This window comes from Saccostrea cucullata, unplaced genomic scaffold, assembly GCF_032062105.1.
Source record: "Saccostrea cucullata isolate Sc308-1 unplaced genomic scaffold, CSIRO_AGI_Scuc_v1 ctg734, whole genome shotgun sequence".
Lineage (NCBI taxonomy): Eukaryota > Metazoa > Mollusca > Bivalvia > Ostreida > Ostreidae > Saccostrea > Saccostrea cuccullata.
The window spans coordinates 268,562-283,849 of NW_026928122.1; the positions used below are offsets into that span (position 1 = coordinate 268,562).

General features: G+C 32.3%; 1 protein-coding gene across 1 annotated transcript; it reads right to left on the bottom strand.

Moving 5' to 3' along the window:
• Positions 1–688: 688 nt before the first annotated feature.
• On the bottom strand, positions 689–11,657 carry LOC134276499 (visual system homeobox 2-like). Its single transcript, XM_062758749.1, has 5 exons — positions 11,118–11,657; positions 8,041–8,131; positions 6,984–7,107; positions 1,860–2,040; positions 689–1,010 (listed from the first exon to the last, which is right to left on the bottom strand). Exons 1-5 carry the CDS (start codon positions 11,503–11,505, stop codon positions 721–723), a joined length of 1,074 nt encoding a protein of 357 aa, XP_062614733.1. The 5' UTR covers positions 11,506–11,657; the 3' UTR covers positions 689–720.
• Positions 11,658–15,288: the final 3,631 nt, after the last annotated feature.

Genomic DNA, 15,288 nt, shown 5'->3' on the forward strand with positions numbered 1-15,288 from the left:
TCTTTTAGCTTCTTGCATATTGTTTTTGTATATTTTGTACAAATAACCTCTTTCATGTATCTGGTTTGAGTGAATAAATTGAACTTGAACTTGGTATAATGTGTACAGATTATAATTAATTTTGTGTTTTTGTGATAAAAATTTATTCAAATCAACAACAACAAAAATAAATAAATAAATAAATAAATAATAAGTTGATAGTTTCTACGGATGAGATGGAGGGTGGGGGTGGGAGTGGATATGTAAATCTTTTTAATGATTTTATTCAATTAGTAAATAAATAGACAATAAACATGAATCTTGCAATTTGCTACAAAACGTTTTACTGCATTCTAAATCTGATGAGAGTATTTATGTATTTATAGGTAAACATTTATTTTAGCATTACAGTACACTAAAAATACCATGAAAATTCAAAAACCTTTCTGTTTTAATGAGTTTATCCTCATTAAATAAAATTGATTTTTTTTACCAAGAAAAAAAAAACCATCTAAGTTTTTCTCAATTACTAGTATTTCATCCATTTATTCCTGTAAATTGTTGGTAAATATGTATTTTGTGAGAAGTCTTAAAAATAAACAATAAAGATATCGATTGTTAAACACAATCTGCCAAACATTTCTATATTTTATATATGATAACTACAATACATTAAGTTGAGAGCATATTTTATACATGTATATATATTTACAACGTATATTATTGATTTTATATAATAGATCAAACAACTTCAATTTCTTCATTTCCAAGTGTTTTGTCTGTTTCAGAACAAGGCTCCTCAAATCTGCTGTGATAAGGACTCGAACTCCCGTCCTCACTGTCCGAATCAGATTTGTTACAATGTTCTGTTCCAATTTTTGCGTTGTGCTCTTGTGCTCGAGCACGTAGAGTAGCGATGCTTTCCGATCGTCGTTCGTCTCTGTCACGCATGTCCGGAGATGACGTGTCTGAACGGGTCTCATCGGCATTTTTTAATTTTTCTGCAGCTTCTATGGACTTTTTGTGCATACCTATAGTGGCAAAAAGGGATGAAATTGCTTTTTATTCGCACATGGCAAAATACAAATTTTATTTATATTTAATATGAAACAAATGTATCAGAAATTGATATTATAAAAACGAAAAAGTCCGCATAGAATGAGAATGTATTGAATTGCTGTACTGGTAAGCTTATGTTTAACACATTTTATTTAAGGAATGACTCTAATTCTTGGCCAAATTATCGAGTATAATATGGTTTGGGTCAGTTTACGCTTTATAATCCGCGAAGCGGATTATAAAAAAATGACCCAAACTATATTATACTCGACAATCTGGCCAAGAATTAGAGTCATTCCTTATAATTTAATTTTAAAATAATTAAACAACTGGGGATGTAAAATTGTGTTGTTTTTATTAGTTCAAATTTACGGCGCAATAATACAACCGTAGTAACGGAAGTGATGGGAAGCAAGGGGAGGTAAAACTGATACATAGATCTAGCAGCCATGATGCTTGTTTACATGAGGTAAGATCGAGCAACTGTTTGAAGTTTAAGGTACATTCATTAAATCTGGAATTCTTCATGAATCCAAAGGACTGGAAATGAGGGGATTGATGGATACAGATGATTCAGCTGGTTGTCAAGGGGGTGTGTCCCCATACCAAACCAGATTATACAAAATGTTATGCGTTCCTTTTTGGAAATCAACCAATGAGAGACAAGAATACAAACAGAATTAAATTATTAAATAAGCAATAGGATCGGACACAAAATTAAGATATTATGCCTTGTAACAATTCTGAGTAACAAAACTTCATATGAACATTTAAAGAATAAATATAAATTTTATTTTAGACCAGCAGGTATCAGGACATACTTAAAAGCCAAGGCGCACATGAGTCCACGACGCCATCTTGAGCACTTTTGAGGATGGTTTCAGGAAGCGGTAGAGAATGGCGAACCATTGCACCATACAGTCCATACTCCGCCATAATGCTGCTTCGTCCCCACGTCTTCTCCGTTTTTCGCCACTTTGCCCGACGATTTTGGAACCATACCTATAACAACGACAAAATACATGTATGTATATATATATTTTTTTTATTTTTCGGTCACATATGATTGCTATCTGTGTTTTGTTCGTTGTAGCGCCTCAAAATTTTTGGCCTCTCCTCAGGAACCATAATTTTGATTAAGGAGAGAAAAATGGTAAAGGATACAAATTATGGATTTCATGGTCCCTTCCTGAGTACCCTTCCTCAGAATCCGGAAGGTGGGACCAAAACCATCAAAATTAATTCAATAAATAAAAAAATATTATTCTTTACTCAATTACATCAAGCCGTTATTGATTGATTGATTGTATGTTGTTTAACGTCCCTCTCGATATATTTTCACTCATATGGAGACGCCACCACTTGCCGATGGAGAGCTGCAAATTTTTTTCCAATGCTCGGCACTTAGGGCCGTTGAGCAGTGAAGGATCTTTTTCGTGCCAGCACCTATTGCGATACGGGACCTCGGTTTATACGATCTTATCCGAAAGACCGGTCTCCACGTCCCATAGTGGGATTCGAATCCGCGACGTAAGGAACAAATCCCTCTTCGCGACTCTAGAGCAGATTAAGCCGTTATTAGTAAATGTTGAAACATTCTTAACCAATTACATTCTCCAACAAAACAGTTTATTTCAGACGCTTGTCTCCAGGATAGAGCGAAGGTTATCTTATATTTAATTGCATATTCAGACCCTATACCCAAGGTAACACCCCCTTTTTTTTTTTACTCCTGACACAAATGTGAAGAGACAGCATTTTAGAGTTGCCCCTTTACCGCAATCTCTAAAAATTGACAAAAACGGAACATGATATCAAATAACAAAGTATTGGTATAAAGGGAATTCACGAAACTTATATTTGCTAAGTTATCAGGTCTGAAAAATTCACAGAAAGAATGGGCGGAGTTACATGTACATCAACCATTCATCAGATGCTTTTGGCGTTACCCCTTTTGATCCATCATTCCGTCTTCGTTAGATTTCTGGATAATTTTCTGCATGTGCTGTAAGATATACCAAGGTGATTTTTGGTCTTCATATTGATGACTTACAGATCAATTTAAGTTTTGTGTTGATTGGTCCATCTTTACTAGTTATTTGAATAATTTTGAATAATTTATTACTTCTCATATATTTTTTAGCTGTGTCTTTTTCCATATCCATGCTCTAGAGTCGCGAAGTAAGGAGTTGATCCTTACGTCGCGGGTTAGAATCTCACTATGGGACGTGGAGACCGAGGTCCCGTATCGCAGTAGGTGCTGGCACGAATAAAAACCCTCACTGCTCATTGGCCCTAAGTGCCGACTATAAGACAAAATTTGATCTCTCCACCGGCAAGTGATGGCGTCTCCATATGATTAAAAAATTCTCGAGAGGGACTTAAAATAACATACAATCAATCAGTCTACCCATGGGTATTTTACACTACCTTGAACATTATCTTTAAAACTTGAATTTTAGCGGGGGTAATCGTGTCACATTAATACATCTAGACTTTTGGAAATGTTGTGTTCTCTCAATAAACTAGGATTATATTTAGCAAATATGGAGTCTTCATCAAATTATATATTCATGTTCACACGAGTCCAGGCTCCGGGATCATGAAACTGTCTTAAGTCTTAAGTCAGACTTAACTCCAAAAATTTGCACTTAAAATTTAAGATTGATCTTAAAGTGGATCACAAAAAATTGACTTAGAACTAAGACGTACTGGAATTTTGTCTTAAATTTTAAGACTGCTTATAGGCAATCTTAAGTTTTTAAGATTGATCTTAAGTCTGTTTTCAATGTAAGCAGACGATAAAGTTTTGTACCATTTGAAGAGTTTCGCAGTCGTTGATAAAAGTTTTGTGCGAAGTGGTGTGGCGCCATGTCCCTTCAAACGTGGTACAATACACACTACACAATGTATTGATTTTCATTAACATGATAAAGAGACATTTATTTATCTCTGACTATACAAATGGCTCCTCGTTACTATGACAAATAAGATTTTATGGTAAGTTTTTTGCTAAGTCAAATCTTAACTAAGTTTTTGCTAAGATCGTTTTGTGATCCACTTAAGTACGCGATCTTAGCTAGCCTAAGTCTAAATTTTAAAATTAAGACAAAATTCTGACTTAAATTTAAGACAGTTTCATGATCCCGGAGCCAGGCCCCAGGATCATGAAACATCTTAAGTCAAAATCTTTCTTTTGGACTAAATCATTGTTGAAATCAAGGAGTTTCATATTTAAATATTTTTTTTCAATATTGTTTTATGAAAGTTTTGTTATCTGTAAAGGCTAATTTTATACTCTCAGTAATTGATAAACGTTTTATAATTAGCGATTGAAGGTTTGACTTAAGCCTAAGTCTATTTCATTTATCCTAGTTTTGTCTTAGATATATACCAGTATATGTTTAAAACCTTATTATGTAGGTTACTGTCAAGGCCCCTACGCCTCTTGTCATCATTCGTAGTCGTCTTGTTAAATTAACGACCATTAAATAGTACACGTAAATACGCTGTTAGAGAGTAATTGGTTGTTTAGTCTAAATCCGCCATCTTCCATTCTACACTTTTGATAGCATAAAGAGCAGTAACTCTTTTTTTAATGACGATCTCCTATGACAAGAATTCTTTTGAACATTTTTAACTTTATTTCTTCACCCACTCTCTTTATTCTTTATTCAGTTTTTAGTAGAAAGTATTTTTAAGGGCACTTAATAGAATGTTACTCTTTCGGATGTAATAAAACTACGTTTTGTGTCTCCGAGTCATCCATCTTTTACTACAGAATGACGAACTGACAACCTAATTATTATCATAATTGCATTAGCTGGTGTCTTCCGTACAAAATGCCTTTTAAATTTTCCGTTATGAATTAGAAACTTATTAATTGGTATCCCGGCGCATGCGACGCACGTGACTCTCCGGATTTTGCGGGAAACCTCACGTTGACGGAGTCCTCGCCGCCTCGGTCGGGGTTCCCGATTTCTAAACTCCAACCATTAATCCATATTTCACAAATAAACCCCAGACCGCACGACTATATACACAGATTCTTTTTAATGAGTAATTAGAGTTCAAAAGAAACTGTGCTTTAACCAATTATTCTTCGGAAGAAAGGATTTTTCCGAGCTTAGAAACATAAAAGAATAAGGAGCCCCCATTTAAGAAGTTCTATATTTAAGTATAATAATTTTCTCCTTTTTGTTAAAAAAAAATGAATATATTTAGTAAGTAATTAAACATAATTGTATCCATTTAGAAATTAATCTTTAATTAACATCATAGGATGAAATTCAGTTAACTGAACGATTACTGGAAGCTGACTTGAAGAGCTCTGGAATTATATCTTCCTCTCATACCTTTCAGGAAACATTCAGTAAACATTCATTTGATTGAATAGCACCGTTCCATTCTGTGAGTATTATTTTTATTTTTCATGAATTATTCAAATAATCAATACTAAAATTTAGAAGAAAAAATTATCAATTTATCCTATATGTAAGTTTAATTTCGAAGTTCTTTTTCTTCAATGAACGTAATATAGCAAGGTAAAGCACACGCCAAAATTATTGTGCACTATTATACATCTAAAGAGTGATACTTTAATATATTTTTTACTTGATTAAAATTTCATTATAATTAAAGAAATGCAGACATTTTATTGAAGAGATAAATGAAATGTTCTCTTATTGACAATGATTTAATTTCATGGAAACAGTTCCCTTTTTATTACGATAAATGAACACCTATTAAACCATTTCAATAAACATAGGAAATCCTGCAATCTTCTCAAATAAGGTACTCATTTTTTTTTCAAATCTCTCACATAAATTTTTGTGGTGATGGGTCCATATGCTAAAACGAGATACACAATTAAAGTCCTCTTTATTAACAATCGCAATTTGTTGTATTTGGTTTATTTACACGACTGAATTCATAGCTAATATCCTTTTAAAAGTGTTATTCCGTTAAACAGAGGTTGGTTAGCAATTTATTTCTTTTTCCCGGATAATTCTCAGACCACAGAATGGAGTTCTGCAATTAGTTTTTCTATTCCGGCAAGATGGACCGTGAAAGAATAATGTGTAAAATCTGCAAGTGCGAAATTTGATGACACTAGATTTATTCTCCAAATAAAGCCATTATGATCTGGAGCTGATTTCAGTGATTCGGACCTTATTCTGATATCTCTGTTCTTTGCTCTAAACCATAGAAATCCCGTTACTTGAAGAGATGCGGATGCCCGGTTTCCCGCCAATAAAACCCGGAGCAGACGATCCCGCGTTCTACAGTTCTAAGCAATTAGCTTTTAATTGAAAATGGTCACGACAGATAAAATTGCATTAAATATAACAAATCTATTAATTGAAATCACATAACTGAGGCAGCAATCACTCGAGAATACTGCTAATCTATGATTATACAAATGGATCAATTCCCCTGGTGGGTTTGAATGAGCGCACTTGGATATGACGACACGTACATAAGGAATCGGCGTCTTCAGGTATATACGGCTACTGATCAACTAATGATGAATGATGACCAGAAATTGTTTCCTCCATGATAATAAAATAAAGACAGGAAAAATATAGAAAATTTAAATGTCCATACCATTTCTTTTCCAGGAAAATGCAACGTCTACAAGTATATATTCTTAAAATGAAAGCACAGGTCTTTGTTTTATGTAAAATATATTATCTGAAAAGTTACTTCAAAATGTTGTATATTTCAGTAAGGGAATTTATTGTAACTTACTATTGACAACCATTGTATACCATGTACTTATCACTTGCTCTCCTTTTTTTTACTGCAGTTTATTTATGAATCTTTTTGTACCGCTCATGTCAGAACAAGTACGTGTATGACATCATTGTAAACAAACGTTGTAGATATAAACAAACATGTACTAATCTGTATCTCTATCATTTACAGATTTAAAGAAGATTTACCTGAATTCGGTCCTCTGGAAGACTTGTCTTCAAAGCCAGCACCTCACGTGCATACACGTCAGGATAATGCGCATCTTTGAAGGCTTTCTCCAATTCTTCGAGTTGGTAACTTGTAAATATTGTCCTACAAATACAAAAATTGATATTTCTGTAGTTCAATACCTATATTCCCTAGCTGCTAAAATGTAGCCTTGGGGAATTTCGAATTTCATGACAACAAAAAGAAAATCATGAATGTTTAATAATAAAATTGTGCAGTCTTGATTCAATTTACAGTAATGTATCATCAGATCTGATTAATCGTACAGAACAAGCCAATTAAAAGTGTTTGTCATCTCATCCTGGTAGATGACCATATTCTGTTTTCTGCTTGGTAAAATACCATGGTCCGTCCCGCGGGACCATTTATGAACATTCTGCTATCGATTGTCGTCAGATTGACAAATTAGCCGTTGTTTGTCTGCATCGTTCCTTGCACCATGGTTGAACTAATGTTGCGTTTTTAATGTTTTCTTCCCAAGTCCGTGTTATTTTTTTTTTCTATACCGTCACCAGCTTACTGGTTTAATCTCGGCGATAGATCTATTCTCCCTGCAATTTATTAATTGCCCGATGACATTAAAATTTATGCCTAATAGGCTAATACTCTTCTGTAAAATTGTATGCCGATGCGGAAAATGCTAATAAAATTGTCGATATTAATTATACTGTCTCCGAAGAACAAGCGCGAGTGATCGCCGGTTTTTCCTGTGATCGGCTAGACTCCCTCACGCAAACCTACTGTCCTTTATCTAATTCTGAAAATGATCAAGGACTTAAAAGGATAGTTTTTCCCTATCCAATGTTTTATTTTCACGCATGTCAGTATCTTTTTTAAAAAGACTTTGTCGTATTATTTGATTGAGGAATATGAAGGATATGGACTCCACGGTGTCAGAAATGAAATTACCTAAGTCCATTTTTTAAAAATTCATTTATTTATTTCATAAGGAATTTCCTGTTTTTAATATAATTCAATGATGAATAAAATTTCGGTTGATTTAACAACTGTATCTACCTGTGTCGCCTTTTCTTTTTCTTCTTCTTGCCAACAACATGAGGTTCTGTATTTTCATAACCCAATTTTTCACCACTGGACTGCTCAGAAGCTACAAAACAGAAGCAATCAATTACTAGTATATGAATAATAATAAATTAACCTTGATTACAGGTAAATTTAAAGCATTTTTTTTTCAGCCATAAATCAAGAATGAGAAATATTGCTGAAACCATTTGACAAGCAAGCAACCCTTCGCATTCACTAAAATGTCTGACAATATAGAAGAACGAGAGGTGAGGTCAACTTTATAATCTTAAAGACATAAAACTGAAGCTTCCGAAGAGAGAAAAGCTGGAAAAGAAAATTTAAATTTAGGTCAGCATTAAATTTTTTATTGATAAAAATTCAAGTTTTTCTTCATCGAAAAATCTATTGATGAGAAAACATTTGTTTTCAAGTACCATTATAAACATATTTTTATCATCTTTAGTTCTTTATTATGAATCAGTTGTTACGGATTGTAAAACGAAAAAGGAAAATTAATATTAGATTATTAGTAACAACGATATAATTTCCACTTCAGAAACTTTATTTCTCATGAATTTTGAATATTGAATACGATTTTCTTTCTTAAAAAGATACTTTGTAAAGTTTTATTATTCTATAGATAGCAAGAGACAAATTTGTTACAACAAAAGTATCACAAGCTGTCAAACCGTAAGATCATTACAACTCTACCCTAAGGCAAGAACTTTTGATCCGTGCAAGATGAAACTCGCAATTGATGGGGGTCTTCATTATGCCATGATTTTGTTTGGTCTCTAGTTGCATTGGAGTAAAGAACATTATATATTAATCATAAGATTTAACTTTGCCTAAGCCTAACTTCTGGGTCTAGCACTGGATTCTAGGATGAAATTAATTTCTTTACTAAGGAAGAAGGCCCTGTGTTAAACACGATGCATTCAGATTCCTAGAGTGGAAAAATAAACTTGAAATATTGAAACAAATTCTTAAGTTATAGACCCCCCTGAGGCTCTTGGGTTAACGGATTAATATGCGGGAGTTCGAAGTTTAGGATTTCTTAACCTTATCGATGCTTTGTGTCAAATTTGGCTAAAATTTGTCTGACAATGCCACAGAAAAAAACTGAAATGGTTCAAAAGTCGACTGTATATGATGGAATCACATAATGATACCAATAGGACATCTTATTTTTCTTTAAACTGTGAACAAGATTTCTTAATTGGACAAAATGCATAAATGTCTCATTACTTTCGAAAAGACAATCATTATAAATGTAAAAAATGTATTATTTTCTTGTCTTGCTTTTAAACTACAAAACGGAAGAATTAAAAGAAGTAAACTTTAACTCGAAAAACTGATTTTAAATGAAGAATCATCGTTTCTATATTTTGCCTTAGAAATTTATATGACGCTTTCAATTTAATGATGTTTACTTTATATAACAAAAAAAAAAACCAGTTTGGTGAAAGGCTCTCTTTACACAGTAATCATGTATTTACTTGTACAAAAGGTTTTTTTTAAGAAAACGATAAATTTGTTCAAAGCTTTTTTTCTACTTGTTTTACATAAAATTACCGGTATATGTCTTAAATTATATGCATCTTTAAAACAAAACATTTTCCTTATCAATATACTCACCTTCCATTACTTCAAATTAAAAAAAAAAATCATCGATATAATATTTTAATTTTGAAAAATTTCTTAGTTACTCCACAGAGATTTTATTCTTTCTTAATCTGTCATTGTTTTGATCATTCTAAGCTATTAAAACGCCTAAAGTGGTGTATCATGAAGCCCTCATACTTCGTAATTAGTACCCGCTAATAACGATGATCTTCAATATCATTATTGCCCCACTGTTATACAGGGAGTATAGTTCAGGGTAAATATACTATTTAATCAGGTACCCAACACACGTAGATATCCAATATTTCCAAAGAATACGACATAAAATATCTGGAAAAAATTCCCCCAGGACCCTTCAGGGGCCTATATTTGAAGCCAGAACAATATTACATTGGCATTTATCCATATTAACAAATTAAACAGTGATGAGATTGTCAATAGCGGGGAAGAAATTTACAGGTGAATAATTAACAAAGTAAAAATCCGATTGATGTAGGGAATTTGATAGAACAAGGTATATTTATTAGTACATATAAGTGTTGAAATGTGTAGGAGAAGTCATGTAGAAGTCAAATAATTAGAAAGTTTTCATATTTCTTAATTAGTTAAGGTCGAGTCATAGATAAGAAATTAGGCATTGATTTGTATATTTTCAAAAGTAGCAAAAACGCTGATTTTTGGTGTTGTCCGGCGTCTTTTGTTTGTTTGTTGATGCATTAAGTTGGGGAAATTGACAGAAAGCATCGACGATTAGCAGGAGGGGGGTCACGGATATTTACACAAAAGTGAATTAGCAAGGAAAAATGTCAGAGAGCTATTCAGACCCATAAATTGCTCCTAATTCACTTTTGTCTTATTTTTAACTATTTTATTATATACCCCTATGAATTTTGAGATTCAAACAATAAAATTCTTCTAATAAGTTATAATATTATTGTAAAATCAGTTAAAATTGAATTAGATTGAATTATATTGTATCAGAAGTTATGTTTTGATTATTGTTACAATGATAAAGTGAAATGGTCTAAAGAGCGTTACTATTGAGTCTTAAATAAATATTACAGTTTTAAATTTTTTAGTAAAAATAAATTAACTGCGGTGAAAATAGCAGTGTTAGAAATCAATTCACAGCGAAGGTTTTATTTGATTTCAAAATAAAAGGAATTGTGTGATACTGTATTTATCAAAAAAGGAAAAAAAAACAGAGAGAGCCTGATATAATAAGCATAAATGTGTCCAATTGTCAAATTAATACACAAGAAGCGTAAAATAATATCGATTCAAATTTGAACAATATGAGACATCGAACATAATATCCAGGCAAAGCTGTTTCCTAACATTTTTTTTCTTTTCAAAAGATTATGTATAGAATATATTAAAGCTTTATTGCAATTAATGTTTTAAAAGTATCTTTATCTTTATCTTTTTTTCAAAACACTCACCTTGTTTAATTTCGTGACTTTTTGTGACAGGTGACGTGAGATTAAGAACAGAATGAGCAGTACTCGTGAGTGCACTCAAAAACGACGATCTCCAAGAAGAATAAGGTGGAAGTGGCGTACTTGTTTCCTTCAATCCCGACCCCCGGGACGCTTCCAGCGAGGAAGTCAGGTAAGGATTTATAATGGCTTCGGACACCCTCAGTCTTTCGTTTTCCTCATTTCCTAGTCCCAATAGCTCCTGAATGGCAAACGGAGACCTCTGGGGTAACATTCTGTCCCGGGCACCTGTTCCAATGGAAGTTGGCGGGAAAGTATGTGCCGGAAGTCCTAGCGGAGCCGACATTCCAAGAGCCGCTACATAGGTAGGGTTGTGAGCAAAATTCATCATTTTCTTCTTAATTTTCGAAATACAAATTAAAACCTCGCGTACCGTTCTTAAATTAATGGTGTTTCTTATTTTAAAAAATTCAAGTTATATCAACTTCATTGGAATGACTTCACCAAACGGTCAATGCAATGATTTGCTGATTAACACGTCAGATTGCAATGTTTTGAAATCTTTATACAACGAGTATTGGATTATATTAATTTTTGTTACCAGCGAGCGGTGATCGAACGCATCCGCCCATTGTATCGGCAAATGGAGGGAAATCTCTGTCAATCAAAGGATTGCCATTCAATTGTTATAGAATCTACGAAACTGACTGGTTCTTGGCAGTCGCATCACCGCCTCACTGTGGCTGTAGGACATAATTTTGACAATTATTGTATCTAACTTAGTTTATCTGGTTTTTACTTCGTAACTTCTTACTTTATATATTTCTGTGTTGGAATAAAAGATTCAGTATTTCTTTTCATTTACTTTCATGAATCCGAAAGAATCTGTACTTCGTTCAATTTTAATTCATCTGCTTTCATGCACTTTCAAAATATAATATTTCTGTCTATTGCTTAAATAAAAATCATTTATAATTAAAAAGAAATTATCTTAGTTATTAAAAAGAAACTAAGAACATTGAACACTTTGTCTTAATTTTTAATTATCTTATATAAAAACCACGTGTTTAAAAAGAATACAATTCATAAAAGCAGCATTAAATACAGTTTCTCCTTTTTAAAAAAAAAATAGCTTTTTAATGATGACGTCCTTTTTGTTGTAGTGACGGGTATATGTGTGTAGTCATTAACAGAAAAAAGAAACAGGAATTCCAACCCTACTGGTGATCTGTTCATTAAACTAATATCAAAGTAGTTTTAATTGACTCAATTTGGCTCGGTACTGCTTCTTTCATCTTTGTCTTTTATAGAAAGCACACGCCGCTTTTCCAACTTCTTCCAGAATGATTTCCTAATTGACATTTCCGAGAAGGATATACGAAGGAGACAATACCGTATTTTGGAAATTAACCAAAAATTGACTTGCTTTCTGGCTCATTTTTCTACAATGCCGCCAATTCGACAATAAGAGGAAAACATTTGTTTAAGAATAAAATAGGGGCACGTAAGCATTAAAATTAGTTGGTTATGAAGAAAGACGATTACACGACCGAATGCCTTAGCCGGAATAATAACATCAGATTCCGTTTGATGTATTTAAGGGACAGGTGACTTGTGCGTCTTGAATTACACCCGCTGTGCCGTGCAACGTCGCGTGCATCTATCCCCCGCCCCTCCCAATTGTTGGGGGACTTCCCCGCGGGTGAATGTGCCGCTACCTCTTCTGCCATTTACGCCGGTTGATTCGAACCGATAATTTGGCACTAATTATTCAAGTATCACCAGTCTAACTAAGGAAATGTTCCAGTGTAGAAAACCGCGGCTCCCGCGCTCTGCTATGTAATTAGTAATAAACTATCCTGGTATTTACAAAATGTTATAAAAAATTTAATAATTTTAAAAAAGTTAATTAATTGAAAATCAAAGAAAAAAGTTGTTACCTATTCCTTTGAATCGTCAATTCAAAAAGTAAGATTTTTGAATATGTAATTAAAATCATTCATTACAAAAGGGATTGGTTTTTCAAATGAACTATATAGTCATACATTATAATGATTTTAAAACAAATTCAGAGGTTCTATATGGACAATAGGTAAAATTACATAAGAAAGAAAACGAAAGGAACATAAGGAAGAAATAACAAAAGGAATGTTTGATGTTTGGGTAGAAGTTAAAAAACGAAGGCAGTAGACGGTAGAAAAAGGTTAAAATGTAGGAGACTGTAACATAATTGTAGGACATCTTCGAATAATTATGCAATAATGACCTTGAATATGCCATAATGAGAGAGAGAGAGAGAGAGAGAGAGAGAGAGAGAGAGAGAGAGAGAGAGTTGCTGCAACACCTAGTAGTCTTGATAATGAAAATATTTCAAAAGCTGATAAATAAATATTTAGATCCCTTGAATTTGTAATATGAGCTAGGTTGTGCTTATTGCTGCAGAATCTGTTAAGTTTTTCATTTTTTGAAAGAATTGCCAGAAAAAGATTCTAGTAATATCGTTGTATCGTAGTTTTTATATACATTTTTAAAATTAAAAATGAACCCATTCTCTAGAAAATTGAAACCCTATTAAGGATTTTCATAAGATGAAGACATAATTTTAAACTTTTAGGGGATTTTTTGCTCATTTCTTCAATTTGATTGTTTAAGGACCACTTAGCTGAGTATATTGTTATCATATGCATGTTACATGTATATGTAAAAATATGTTTCAAATGACAGGAAATTGCTGGGGAACTTTCATTTTATAATGCAGATGATCAAATTTTAAAGATCGTCTTTCATATCGTAACTCAAATCAGCCCAGTTCTTCAAAATCGTTCTCTTCTCTCTCTCTCTCTCTCCCTCTCTCTCCCTCTCTCTCTCTCACCAGTGTCAGCCAAAATACAAACAAAAAAGCAGCTGTTTGTAAAAAAAAATATAAGCAGTTAAAATATAAGCAGTTAGGTACGACAACTTTTGTGATTTTTTTTTATTGATAAAAAAATAAATATATTACATTTTGTCAGGAGGGTCAAGAGTTTAATTCATGTCAAAGTAATGAATACATGGACATATAGAACGAGTGCTATAATATTGATAGAAAATGGCTTTATAAATCATAAAATACTGGATAAAATATCTAAATTATATTTATTGATTCTAAAAATCTCTACAATGGTTTCAGATTTATTTCCAAAAAAAAAATAATTCAATCTCTTCAGTTTATGATCAACAGTCTGTTATATGTCTTTATGTGACTTAAATTGCTGTAACGATTTATATGTTGAAAATGATCTAATTCACTATCATTTGTTTGAATAATTAATGATGACGCAATTCAATTGTGTAATTTTTCAATGGTGTTTACTGATATATCCTAAATAATCAACTTAAATAAAGTTGCAAATTTTGTCATTTAATAAACCCAACAACAAATGATGTCTACATGACATTGTAAATTTTTGTGCAAATTAGCATCAATATTTCTATCCCTTCTCCCTTTTCGATACTTTAGACAACATTACACCATCTACAAATATTCCATTAATTTTTGGATTCGAAGTGTATATTTCATATTTATATTAAAAACTGTAAAAAAGAAAAGAAAAATATTTTAAAGCTATTTAAAAAATTCGTATCATATAAGAGCTGTTCAATTATATTTTAGCAAGATGCACTTGCACGTATGCCTATCAATCGACTGTCAATTAAACTTTAGTATTTGATTTACTTTTAGAATGAATATAAACACAAAATTGGAAGAATCCTTCATTTATTCTACAATAGAAAGAAGACCTACCTTCTAACTGCCAGATATACTAGTATACATATAACCACAATTAATATTTTTAAAAAATACACCCAACAATTTGTAAAAATCAAAACATTACCATGGTGTGTTTTAATTTGATAATTTTTGATCTGTCTTATTCAGACTCCATTCATATTATATTTCCATGCTTGTTGAAATACTTATTAAAACATAATATATGCTAAAAAGTATTTATAGGTACAAAGCAGTTATCAAACTGATACTGCACGTCGTATATACGTATATATTTTTAATGCACATCATATATAGTGATAAAAGACGTAAAATTATAGTGAACAGACAGTACATTAAGGAAATCTATAAACATGATTTATTTTAAGACAATATTTAATTGGCGTTGCATTGTTTTCATTTTCA